The following is a 12,868-nucleotide window of genomic DNA, read 5'->3' as shown; positions in this document are numbered from 1 at the left end:
GGCTATTGAGCACTTGAAGTGTGGCTAGCATAACTAAGGAACTGAATTTGTGGTTTTATTTAATTTTAATTTATTTAAATTTAAGTAGCCAACAAGGTTGTGGCTACTTATAGGACAGCAAGATATAGAGAATTTCTTGACCACCATAAAATTTTAGAGCGATTCACAACATCCCTTTTTCTTTCAGGATGCTGACCTCAGTGGGTTACTTTGCTCTGTCTCTGGATACTCCTAATTTACATGGAGATGCCTACCTGAACTGTTTCCTCTCTGCTTTGATTGAAATTCCAGCTTACATTACAGCCTGGCTGCTATTGCGAACCCTGCCCAGGCGTTATATCATAGCTGCAGTACTGTTCTGGGGAGGAGGTGTGCTTCTCTTCATTCAACTGGTACCTGTGGGTAAGAAGTTAACCAAGATGAACAGCTTACCAGAAAGACCCACATATTGACTAGGCTGCTTCTGAGTCACTGCTCCATGTTTATTCAGCCTTTACATCATAAGCCATTCATAAGTCAATTAGACAGGTGATTGCTCACTGTGTATGTTGTTTCCTGTGTTCAAAACAACTATCCCAAACAGAATAGACAGCCTCGGAGAAGCAGAAAGCACCAAAGAGGAAACGTAACTCTTCCAGTCATCCCCTTCACAGAAAGACTCACCTAAAATCTCCCTTTAACTCATAGTCATGATTCCTAATTTCTGGCTACTCTCAAACCTTTTCCCTGGGTGTATATTCAAGTATTACAGTGAGTAGGACATGTCGGTTCCAGGATACATTCAGTGGTTTTCTGGTCTGAATCTTTAAGTAGTTAAATGGCGCACAAAAGGATATATGCTTCCCTTTTCCCCTTGTTTCTGATGTTCTCATAATATTAAAATGTCAATAAATTATTGATAGTAATAGAAATACACATTTCTTAGTAATAAGAAACAGGATAGAAAGGATTGGTCCTCCTCTTTGAAGATAAAACTTAACTATATTAACATGCTAATAGCTTACCCATGAAACTGTTGTAACAAACAAAAGACAAGTCGACAAAGGTCACTGAATGCATTAATGACCTAGAATAACAGTAGAACAAAGTACAAAGCCACCCCTCATGCTCCATCTTTGTTCATGCCCAAATACTAGGACACTCGAAGAGAAAATGCTATTTTGGGAATATATTTATGTTAATAAAAATACTCCCACTGAAGCAAAAAAGACAATAAAAACAACTGATACAAGAAAGTATCACTTCTAAAAGCACCGTTGCTTATACTGGGTCTCTTTTCCAGATTATTACTTCTTATCCATTGGTCTGGTCATGCTGGGAAAATTTGGAATCACCTCTGCTTTCTCCATGCTGTATGTCTTCACTGCTGAGCTCTACCCAACCCTGGTCAGGAATATGGCAGTGGGGGTCACATCCATGGCCTCCAGAGTGGGCAGCATCATTGCCCCCTACTTTGTTTACCTCGGTGAGCTGCATCTTGTGCCTTTGTTCTTCCTTTAAATTAGTTTTCAATATGAAAGTAAGATTTTCATTGTGAAAATGTCAAATAGCATAGAATGTACTGGAAAAAAGTACAAGTTCACCTCTTCTCTCCCAGGAGGAGCTCTAGAAAGCCAACCACAAACTGTTTGGTGAGTAGCGCTACAGACATTTTGTTTTGCACAACACCATGTACGCATGTATGTATATACTTTTTTAAACACACAAGCAGGCCGGACGTGGTGGCTCACGTATGTAATCCCAGCACTTTGGGAGGCCAAGGTGGGTGGATCACCTGAGGCCAGGAGTTTGAGACCAGCCCGGCCAACACGGTGAAACCCTGTCTCTACTAAAAATACAAAAATTAGCCAGGCGTGGTGGCAGGTGCCTGTAATCCCAGCTACTCTGGAGGCTGAGGCAGGAGAATTGCTTGAACCCAGTAGGCAGAAGCTGCAGCGAGCCAAGATTGCACCATTGCACTCCAACCTGGGCAACAAGAGTGAAATTCTGTCTCAAAAAAAAAAAATAATAATAATAATAAATAAAAACAATAAACACACAAATAACATTATATATGTTGAAACTTTTTAAACTTAACATTGTATCAGAATATCCTTCCAAATGGTTACATATTGCTCCTTTACCTTCTTTTTAAATAGGTACCTCCTTTTAAAAATGTATGTAAGTACATTTTAAAATAAGTATACCTAAGTATAATCTACAGATAGATTCATACAAGTAAAACTCCTGGAGCAAAGAGTACCATTAAAAAATTATATATAAATATATATATACGTGTGTACATGATGTGCAAAACAAAATGTCTGTAGCACAACTCACCAAACAGTTCATGTTGGTTTTCTAGGGCTCCTCCTGGGAGAGGAGATGTGAATTTGTACTTTTTTCCAGTACATTCTATGCTATTTGACGTTTTCACCATGAAAATCTTACTTTTATACTGAAACACATAATTTATTTAACCAGGCTCCAATGAATGGAGGACATGTAGGTCATTTCCAGGTTTTTGGTATTACAAATAACATTACAACGAACATTCTCCTATGCTCCTACACCCTTTGTGAATTTACTTACATATATTTGGATTTACAGATAGATTCATAGAAGTAAAATTCCTGCAGCAAAGAGTACAGTTAAAAATTTCATAGATATTCCCAAATTGAACTCTACATATTGTACCAAATTATAATTTAATTATTAATAGTTAAGAGTGGTTATTTTCAATAATCTCACCAACAATAAAGATTACCTAATTCTTTTTTTTTTTTTTTTTTTTTTTTTTTTTTTTTTTTTTTTTGAGATAAGGTCTCACTCTGAAGTGTAGTGGTGCGATCCTAGATTCCCAGCTCACTGCAGCCTCAATCTCCCAGGCTCAAAGATCCTCCCACCTCAGCCTCCCAACTAGCTGGGACTATAGGCATGCACACCATCAAGCCCAGCTATTTTTTTTTTTTTTTTTTTTTTCTGGTAGAGATGGGATTTTGCCAGGTTACTCAGGCTGGTTTTGAACTCCTGGGCTCAAGTGATCCACCCGCCTCAACCTCCCAAAGTGCTAGGATTACAGGCTTGAGCCACAGCACCTGCCCTACCGAATTTTTTAATCATTGGTTATCTGCTATGTGAAAAATGGATATCATTGTTACTTTCATTCCTATTTATTAATTATGAATGAGGTTGAGCATGTTTGGGTGTATTTTTTGGCCATTCTATTTATTTTTCAGTGAACTGACTGCTCATGTTCTTTGCTCTTTTTTTTTTTTTTTTTTTTTTTGAGACAGAGTCTCACTCTGTCACCCAGGCTGGAATGTAGTGGCACAATCTCGGCTCACTGCAACCTCCGCCGCCCGGGTTCAAGCAATTCTCTTGTCTCAACCTCCTGAGTAGCTGGGACTACAGGTGCATGCCACTATGCCCGGCTAATTTTTTTTTTTTTTTTGTATTTTTATTAGAGACGGGGTTTCATCATATTGGTCAGGCTGGTCTCGAACCCCTGACCTCAGGAGATCCACCCACCTTGGCCTCCCAAAGTGCTGGGATTACAGACACGAACCACTGCGCCCGGACTTCTTTGCCCATTCTTTAATGGTGCATTCATCTTTTTCTTTTTGATTTGTACAAACTCTTTGCAATGGAAGAAATTAGCCCTTTGTATATATGTTGTAAATATTTTTTCTAGTTTACCATTTGTATTTTGACTTTATGATATCTTTGTAATGAAGACAATTTTAGTTTTTATTTACTCAAAGGTGTCAATCTGAAATAACACTACACAGGTGTTAGAGTAGCATGTTCAATCTGATGTAGGATCTGACACCCCATGCCTGGTCCTCATTAAGGACTCTACTGGTGAGAAATGCAGACACACCTCATGAATTGGGCAGTTGGTTAACTACTGGTACACATGCACACACACACACACACACACACACCTGAGAACATATATGAATTCTCAGGAAAGGTATAATCCAAATCCTTATAGAGAAAGAGAAACATTTTCCTAACTTAAACATATTCTGCACAGTTGCCCTGCGCCACACCTGAGATAGCAGATTATACAGAGTGGTATTATTTTTCCCTTTGTCCTTCCCTGTACTTTCATACTATGCTCAGACGGTCCAGTGGCCAGACACTGGTACATAAGATAGAGTCCAAGAGCCTTTTACTCCACATAGCTACTCCTGTTAGTGACACAGAGGCCTCAGAGAAGCTGCAATAACAATATTTTCCTTATGTTTTGGGTCAAATGAAATCCATGGGTGTGCTGTTCCTCTGTAAGCTCTGTATGTATACAGAGGCAAAGCAAGATGAGGATCTGTTGTTCTCCTGTGTGAGTAAAGCTTCATAAAGAAGAGATTACATATTAACCCAAGACATGTAAGTGCTGCAAAAAGAAGCCAAATCCAGGCACACAGTGCCTTTACAGAATGTGCCTGATACTTATTGTTTCCTGATTTAATCTGGCGTGAACATAATACTTAGTTGTTGTTTTTTTTTTTTGCTTGTTTGTTTTGTTTTGTTTTGTTTTGAGTCTCATAGCTCTGTGGACCTAACTTTCCACTACAGCCTACTAGTTTGGGCAAAAGCAGAGGTCATGCCAGACTTATCATGGCCAAAACCCATCCCTGAAACATCCTGGTTAACCTCCTTCTCCTTGATGTCCTCCTATCCCCCATTTCCAATTACCTCTACCTTAAGAAGATAACTCTGGTAGGCAAAGAACCCTACCAAAGGAACATCTGTCACATATGACTGAGTAGTAGCTTAGAGGATACCAGTTGACAGGAGAGAATGAAAAGCCTTATGATAAAGCAAAAGGATTACAGAAATACATATTGTCATCTGCCAAAAAGAAACTGATATTTTGCTTACTTTTTTTCTCTGAAAATATTCAGATTTAAATCCATTCTCTTATACTGTTCACCACCTTCACAAAATGATGCTCAAGAGTGCCCAGAGAGTCCTTGTATCTGATTGATGTTCTTATGTCCTGTGCTTTATAGGTGCTTACAACAGAATGCTGCCCTACATCGTCATGGGTAGTCTGACTGTCCTGATTGGAATTCTCACCCTTTTTTTCCCTGAAAGTTTGGGAATGACTCTTCCCGAAACCTTAGAGCAGATGCAGAAAGTGAAATGGTAAGTAGAACTTTTAACAAAATGATACCGAAATGCCTTAGGGAGAATACGCATGGAAGAATAGCTAGGAAGGTTCTAAAAGAGAAGAGTAATAAGCAGAGACCAGCTCTATCAGATGATAAAGCATATTGTTGACTGGGCACAGTGGCTCACACTTGTAATCCCAGCACTTTGGGAGGCAGAGGCAGGTGGATCACCTGAGGTCAGGAGTTTGAGACCAGCCTGGCCAACATAGTGAAACCTCATCTCTACTAAAAATACAAAAAATTAGCTGGGCGTGGTGGCAGTCACATGTAATCCCAGCTACTCAAGACGCTGAGGCAGAAGAACTGCTTGAACCCAGGAGGCAGAGGTTGCAGTGAGCTGAGATCACACCACTGCACTCCAGCCTGGGCAACAAGAGCGAAACTCCATCTCAAAAAAAAAAATAATAATAATAATAATAATAATAATAGGCGGGGCGCGGTGGCAAATGCCTGTAATCCCAACACTTTCGGAGGCCGAGGCGGGCAGGTCACGAGGTCAAGAGATCGAGACCATCCTGGCCAACATGGTGAAACCCTGTCTCTGAAATACAAAAATTAGCTGGGCGTGGTAGTGAATGCCTGTAGTCCCAGCTACTCACGAGGCTGAGGCAGGAGAATTGCTTGAACCCGGGAGGTGGAGGTTGCAGTGAGCTGAGATCATGCCACTGCACTCTAGACTGGGCAACAGAGTGAGACTCTGTCTCAAAAATAATAATAATGATAAAGCATATCGTTGAGCAATAGTAATTAAAACAGTGTAATAATGGTATAGGAATAGAAATCAATGGAGTGGGACAGAATTCAGGATAAAACCTAAGAAAATAACAAATTCACTATGTAATAAAAAGTAGCAAAGTCAAGGGGGAATAGTTATTCAGTAAAAGGTATTAGAACATTCAGCTAGACATTCTGAATAAATTAAAAAGTTGGATCTTAAAAAAATGCATTGGCTGGGCACAGTGGCTCACACCTGTAATCCCAGCACTTAGGGAGACTGAGGCAGGCAGATTGCTTGAGGTCAGGAGTTCGAGACCAGCCTGGCCAACATGATGAAACCCCATCTCTACCAAAAATACAAAAATTAGCCAGGCGTGGTGGTGCGCCCCTGTAATCCCAGCTACTCGGGAGGCTGAGGCAGGAGAATCGCTTGAACCAGGGTGACGGAGGTTGCAGTGAGCCAAGATCGTGCCACTGCACTTCAGTCTGGGTGACAGAGCAAGACTCTGTCTCCAAAAAAAAAAAGCATCAAGATAAAATCCAGAGAGTTAAAAAATTTAGGCCTAAAAATGTAAAATCATAAATGTACCAGGAGGAAACTAACATTTGTATAACCTTAGAGAAGATCTTACCGAGCATAACATAAAATCAAAGAACCATAAAGGAACAGATTGATATATCTGATTGTACATTTTAAAAATTATTGGCAAGGCAAAAGGAAACCACCCACAAAGACAAAAGTCAATAAGCCAGGAGAAAATATTTGCTACACAAAATCTAGACATAAGGCTAATATACCTAATATACAAAAAGCTCATAGCAACCAGTGAGAAAAAGACAAACAGTTCAGTAGGAAAACCAGCAAAGGATAAGAACAGACAGTTTACAGAAGAAGTCACTTCAGGATCCAATATACACATGAAAAAGTTATTTGTCCACATTAATAAGGAAATGCAAAAATAAAACAATTCAACCTCATTTTTTTGGCTTATGAGATTGTGCAAGGGTTTTTCTTCTTGACGCGAACCAATTCTGACACCTATTGAGTGTCCTATAATTCAGTTCAATTTTGACAATACCTGAAGTTAGCATCAGACTCCATAGGTATAAAGACTCAGTCCCACAATACTGCCTCGCTTCACTCGCCACTCGCAAGTGTCAGGTCCCCAGGTTACCCACATTTCTCTCTGACTTTCCTACCAAATCTAGGGTTCCAAACAAATCCCCTCCTCGGGTTTGATTATTTGCTAGAATGACTCACAGCACTCAGAACACTGACCACTTTATAAGAAACACTGGTTTCTTATAAAGGATACAAATGAACAGCCAGATGAAGAGGTACATATGGAGAGGTCTGGAAAGGTCCTGAGTGCAAAGGTTCTGTCCCTGTGGAGTTAAGTAAGGTGCACTGCCCTCCTGGCACGTGGATGTAGTCACCAGCTCGGAAGCTCTCCAAACCCCATCATTTAGAGGTTTTCATGGAGGTTTAGTCACGTTGGCATGATGGATTTTTAAGTCTATCCCCAGCCTCCCTCCTCTCCCCAGAGGTTCCAGGTTTCTAATCAAGGCTTGGTCTTCTGGTGACCAGCCCCCACCCTGAAGCTATCTACGGGCCCTGCCAAGGATTGCCTCATTAGAACAACAGAAGCTCTTATCACCCCCTATCACTCCGGAAATTATGAGATTTAGGATCTCCATGTCAGGAACCAGGGACAAAGACCAGTATCTTTTTATGACACCACAGCCAACATTTAAAAGATTAGTGGTATTTAGGAGAAGTTTAGAGTTTTGAGTAACACTGCCTGGCTTTAAATCCCAAATCTACTGCAAAAATTTGGGCCTATCACTTAATATTCACTAAGCCTCAGTATTCCCATCTGCTATATGGGCTATTTCATATGGCTATTTTGAGGTGATAAAATATAAAGTGTTCTCAGTGCCTGGCCTTGATAAAGGTAACTCTGCATGTGAATTAATTCTGATCACTGACAGAACATTTACAGCCAAAAAGTGCCCATTTTTGATAAGTTGTTTTGTTCTAATGATAGAACTACTTCTGTAACAACTTTAATTGCCAAGAATTTCATGCCTCCCTCTCTATCATTTGCTTGGGAAAACTGTGAAAAAGTTTAAATTCTGGCTTCTATACTTAATTAAGAAAGTGGCCTCAGATGTTTAAAAGCATAAAATATTAGATCTACACTATGAGGTTCTCATTAGAGTTCAAATAGTTACTTGTTCATTGATTGGAGAAATATTTTTCAATGTCAGTTTGGAGCATTTTGAGGAGGAAAGTCCCTTGAATATTTAATTTTCTTTAGCATCTATTTTATTTTCAGGTTCAGATCTGGGAAAAAAACAAGAGACTCAATGGAGACAGAAAAAAATCCCAAGGTTCTAATAACTGCATTCTGAAAAAATGTCTCCCCCATTTGGTGAAGTGAAAAACAGACAAATAAGACTTTGTGGAGAAATCCGTTGTTCCTGCTGAAATGGACTGACTGTAATGATTGACACTAAAATGAACCTTGCTATCAAGAAATGTTCATCATACAGTAAACTCTGGACAATTCTTCCAGAAAATGTCCTTGCTTTGCAAACCAACCATTTCTAGAGAGTCTCCTTACTCATTAATTCGATGAAATGGATTGGTAAGAGGTCTTGAAAACATATTAGTCAAGGACTGGTAAAATATATATAAAGATTAACACTGTTTCCAATTATACAAATACTATCCAAATAAAAATAACATCATTGTATTAATGCAAATATTAGGTGACAACAATGTGTGTGTGTGTGTGTGTGTGTGTGTGTGTGTGTGTGTGTGTGTGTACATTTGGAAGCAAACCAGCACATTCAAAATTATAGTAGTTTCTGAAGTGAACCAAATGATTATACACGGCATTCCTATCCAGAAAACCTTACAAACTCCTTTGACAGGGATTGATGGCTGTTAGAGGAAAAAACAAACCATTTTTTACCCTCTGCTGTCACACACAACCCACAATACTTCTGTGACCAGATGTGGTGGGGGGCTCCTCACACACCAAGCAATTCTCCAGCAGATACCAACGGGGTGCTCTCTAATGGAATTCAGCTCTGACCCTATCTGTGGGAGACAGTATCAGGTCCCACAGGTTGTGTGCTCTGTCCCTCTTCAGATGCCATTCGAACGTCCAAGCCACACGCACCTCTGACCTACCAGCTACAAACCAGGGTTTCTATAGCCCCCGTCTTGGGTTCAATTAATTTGCTAGAAAGGCTCACCAAATTCAGCTAAACCTTTACATTTTCCAATTTATTATAAAGGATACAGATGAACGGCCAGATGAAGCAGCATGTAGGGCTAGGTCTGGAAGGATTCTAAGTGCAAGAGCTTCTGTCCCAGTGAAGCTGGGGTGCAGTGCCCTCCCAGCTTGTGGACGCATTTACCGGAAGCTCCTCAAATCTTGTTGTTCAAGAGTTTTTAGAGAGCTTGATCTCCAGCACCTTCCCCACCCAGAGGTCAGTGGGTAGAGCTGAAAGTTCCAACCCTCTAATTCCTCAAATGACCTGGTCTTTCTAGGGACTAGCCCCATCATAAGAATACCTAGGGCCCCACATTAAGTAACCTCATTAGCATAAACTCAGGAGTTATCTAATCGAAGGGGCTCATTATGACTAATGAGATACTCCTACCACTCAGGAAGTTCTAGAGGTTTGGGGAACTCTATGACAAGAACTGAGACAAAGACCAGGTATCCATATTTCATATTATACCACAATGGCAGATGTTAATTGTATTTTAGCCTGGCTCATCTGGCCAATCTGCCTGCAAGAAGGCAGCAAGGCAGCTCCTAGCTACAGTTTCAGCAGCCACACCTCACAGCCCTTACACCATTAAATGGTCCCCATTTGTTGTGCTTTTGTTGAGCATGTGACTAAACCTCCTGTTTCCTAAAAATGGCTTAAGATATATTTTGCTCGTAGATATAAAATCAGAAAAACGGCACAAACCAGTTAGATTGATAGAGGTTGTTTATATGCCTCATAGCCAAGAGAGATGTGCACCAAGGAGGAAATCATCAAATCTGACAATATGGAAACCCTTTGAAACTGTTCTTTTCCTAAGCACGGTATTCAGCTGTGTCCTCTTGAACCCATATCCATCAGGTTAACAGCTTTAGCCCATTCTGCATGATACTGGCGGCAGGTTTGTCATAAATAGCTCTTATTATTTTGAGATACATTCCATCAACACCTAGTTTATTGACAGTTTTTAGCATGAAGGGCTTTTGAATTTTGTCGAAGGCCTTTTCTGCATCTATTGAGATAATCACACGGTTTTTGTCTTTGGTTCTGTTTATATGATGGATTATGTTCATTGATTTGCATATGTTGAAACAGCTTTGCATCCCAGGGATGAAGCCGACTTGATCGTGGTGGATGAGGTTTCTGATGTGCTGCTGGATTCGGTTTGCCAGTATTTTATTGAGGATTTTCACATCGACATTCATCAGGGATATTGGTGTAAAATTCTCCTTTTTTGTTGTGTCTCTATCAGGCTTTGGTATCAGGATGATGCTGGCCTCATAAAATGAGTTAGGGAGGATTCCCTCTTTTCTATTGATAGGAATAGTTTCAGAAGGAATGGTACCAGCTCCTCTTTGTACCTCTGGTAGAATTTGGCTGTGAATCTCTCTGGTCCTGGCCTTTTTTTGGTTGGTAGGCTATTAATTATTGCCTCAATTTCAGAGCCTGTTATTGGTGTATTCAGATTCAACTTCTTCCTGGTTTAGTCTTGGGAGGGTGTATGTGTCCAGGACTTTATCCATTTCTTCCAGAGTTTCTAGTTTATTTGCATAGAGGTGTTTATAGTATTCTCTGATGGTAGTTTGTATTTCTGTGGGATTGGTGGTGATACCCCTTTATCATTTTTTATACCATCTATCTGATTCTTCTCTCTTTTCTTCTTTGTTAGTCTTGCTAACGGTCTATCAATTTTGTTGATCTTTTCAAAAAACGAGCTCCTGGATGCATTGATTTTTTTTGAAGGGATTTTGTGTCTCTATCTCTTTCAGTTCTGCTCTGATCTTAGTTATTTCTTGCCTTCTGCTAGCTTTTGAATTTGTTTACTCTTGCTTCTCTAGTTCTTTTAACTGTGATGTTAGGGTGTCGATTTTAGATCTTTCCTGCTTTCTCTTGTGGGCATTTAGTGCTGTAAATTTCCTTCTACACACTGCTTTAAATGTGTTTCAGAGATTCTGGTACATTGTGTTTTTGTTCCCATTGTTTTCAAAGAACGTCTTTATTTCTGCCTGCATTTCATTATTTACCCAGTAGTCATTCAGGAGCAGGTTGTTCAGTTTCCATGTAGTTGTATGGTTTTGAGTGAGTTTCTTAATCCTGAGTTCTAATTTGATTACACCGTGATCTGAGAGACAGTTTGTTGTGATTTCTGTTCTTTTACATTTGCTTAGGAGTGCTTTACTTCCAACGATGTGGTCAATTTTGGAATAAGTGTGATGTGGTGCTTGAGAAGAATGTATATTCTGTTGATTTGGGGTGGAGAGTTCTGTAGATGTCTATTAGGTCTGCTTGGTGCAGATCTGAGTTCAAGTCCTGGATATCCTTGTTAACTTCTGTCTCGTTGATCTGTCTAATATTGACAATGGGGTGTTAAAGTCTCCCATTATTATTGTGTGGGAGTCTAACTCTCTTTGTAGGTCTTTAAGGACTTGCTTTATGAATCTGGGTGCTCCTGTATTGGGTGCATATATATTTAGGATAGTTAGCTCTTCTTGTTGAATTGATCCCTTTACCATTATATAATGGCCTTCTTTGTCCCTTTTGATCTTTGTTGGTTTAAAGTCTGTTTTATCAGAGACTAGGATTGCAACCCCTGCTTTTATTTGCTTTCCATTTGCTTGGTAGATCTTCCTCCATCCCTTTATTTTGAGCCTATTTGTGTCTCTTCACATGAGATGGGTCTCCTGAATACAGCACACTGATGGGTCTTGACTCTTTATCCAATTTGCCAGTCTGTGTCTTTTAATTGGAGCATTTAGTCCATTTACATTTAAGGTTAATATTGTTATGTGTGAATTTGATCCTGTCATTATGATGTTAGCTGGTTATTTTGCCTGTTAGTTGATGCAGTTTCTTCATAGCATCAAAGGTCCTTACAATTTGGCATATTTTTGCAGTGGCTGGTACCAATTGTTCCTTTCCATGTTTAGTGCTTCTAAACTAAACATGTAAGGCAGGGCTGGTGGTGACAAAATCTCTCAGCATTTGCTTGTCTGGAAAGGATTTTATTTCTTCTTCACTTATGAAGTTTAGTTTGGCTTGATATGAAATTCTGGGTTGAAAATTCTTTTCTTTAAGAATGTTGAATATTGGCCCCCACTCTCTTCTGGCTTGTAGGGTTTCTGCTGAGAGATCCACTGTTAGTCTGATGGGCTTCCCTATGTGGTTAACCCAGCCTTTCTCTCTGGCTGCCCTTACCATTTTTTCCTTCATTTCAACCTTGGTGAATCTGACAATTATGTGTCTTGGGGTTGCTCTTCTAGAGGAGTATCTTTGTGGTGTTCTCTGTATTTCCTGAATTTGAATGTCAGCCTGCTTTGCTAGGTTGGGGAAGTTCTCCTGGATAACAGCCTGAAGAGTGTTTTCCAACTTGGTTCCATTCTCCCCGTCACTTTCAGGTACACCAATCAAATGTACATTTGGTCTTTTTACACAGTCCCATATTTCTTGGAGGATTTGCTCGTTTCCTTTTACTCTTATTTCTCTAATCTTCTCGATTTATTTCATTAATTTGATCTTCAATCACTGATACCTTTTCTTCCACTTGATCGAATCAGCTATTGAAGCTTGTGCATGCATCACGAAGTTCTTGTGCCATGGTTTTCAGCTCCATCAAGTTATTTAAGGTCTTCTCTGCACTGTTTATTCTAGTTAGCCATTTGTCTTATCTTTTTTCAAGGTTTTTAGCTTCCTTGCGATGGGTT

General features: G+C 39.8%; 1 protein-coding gene and 1 long non-coding RNA gene across 2 annotated transcripts in view; one reads left to right on the top strand and one right to left on the bottom strand.

Moving 5' to 3' along the window:
* The window catches only part of SLC22A4 (solute carrier family 22 member 4), a 50,047-nt gene extending 41,386 nt beyond the window's left edge, over positions 1 to 8,661 (top strand). The window contains exons 7-10 of the mRNA XM_010359998.2: positions 188 to 402; positions 1,283 to 1,465; positions 4,998 to 5,133; positions 8,216 to 8,661. Of these exons, the coding sequence (XP_010358300.2) occupies positions 188 to 402; positions 1,283 to 1,465; positions 4,998 to 5,133; positions 8,216 to 8,291 (610 nt within the window). The 3' untranslated portion in view covers positions 8,292 to 8,661. The remainder of the gene's footprint in view (positions 1 to 187; positions 403 to 1,282; positions 1,466 to 4,997; positions 5,134 to 8,215) is intronic.
* Positions 1 to 12,868, bottom strand: part of LOC104659842 — a 57,746-nt gene that overhangs the window by 23,462 nt on the left and 21,416 nt on the right. Inside the window, exon 6 of the long non-coding RNA XR_747640.1 lies at positions 255 to 396. This is a non-coding gene — a long non-coding RNA (uncharacterized LOC104659842). The remainder of the gene's footprint in view (positions 1 to 254; positions 397 to 12,868) is intronic.

The sequence above is a fragment of the Rhinopithecus roxellana genome, chromosome 3, assembly GCF_007565055.1.
Source record: "Rhinopithecus roxellana isolate Shanxi Qingling chromosome 3, ASM756505v1, whole genome shotgun sequence".
In the NCBI taxonomy this organism is placed as follows: Eukaryota; Metazoa; Chordata; class Mammalia; order Primates; family Cercopithecidae; genus Rhinopithecus; species Rhinopithecus roxellana.
This window is presented reverse-complemented; position numbering and strand designations above follow the sequence as displayed.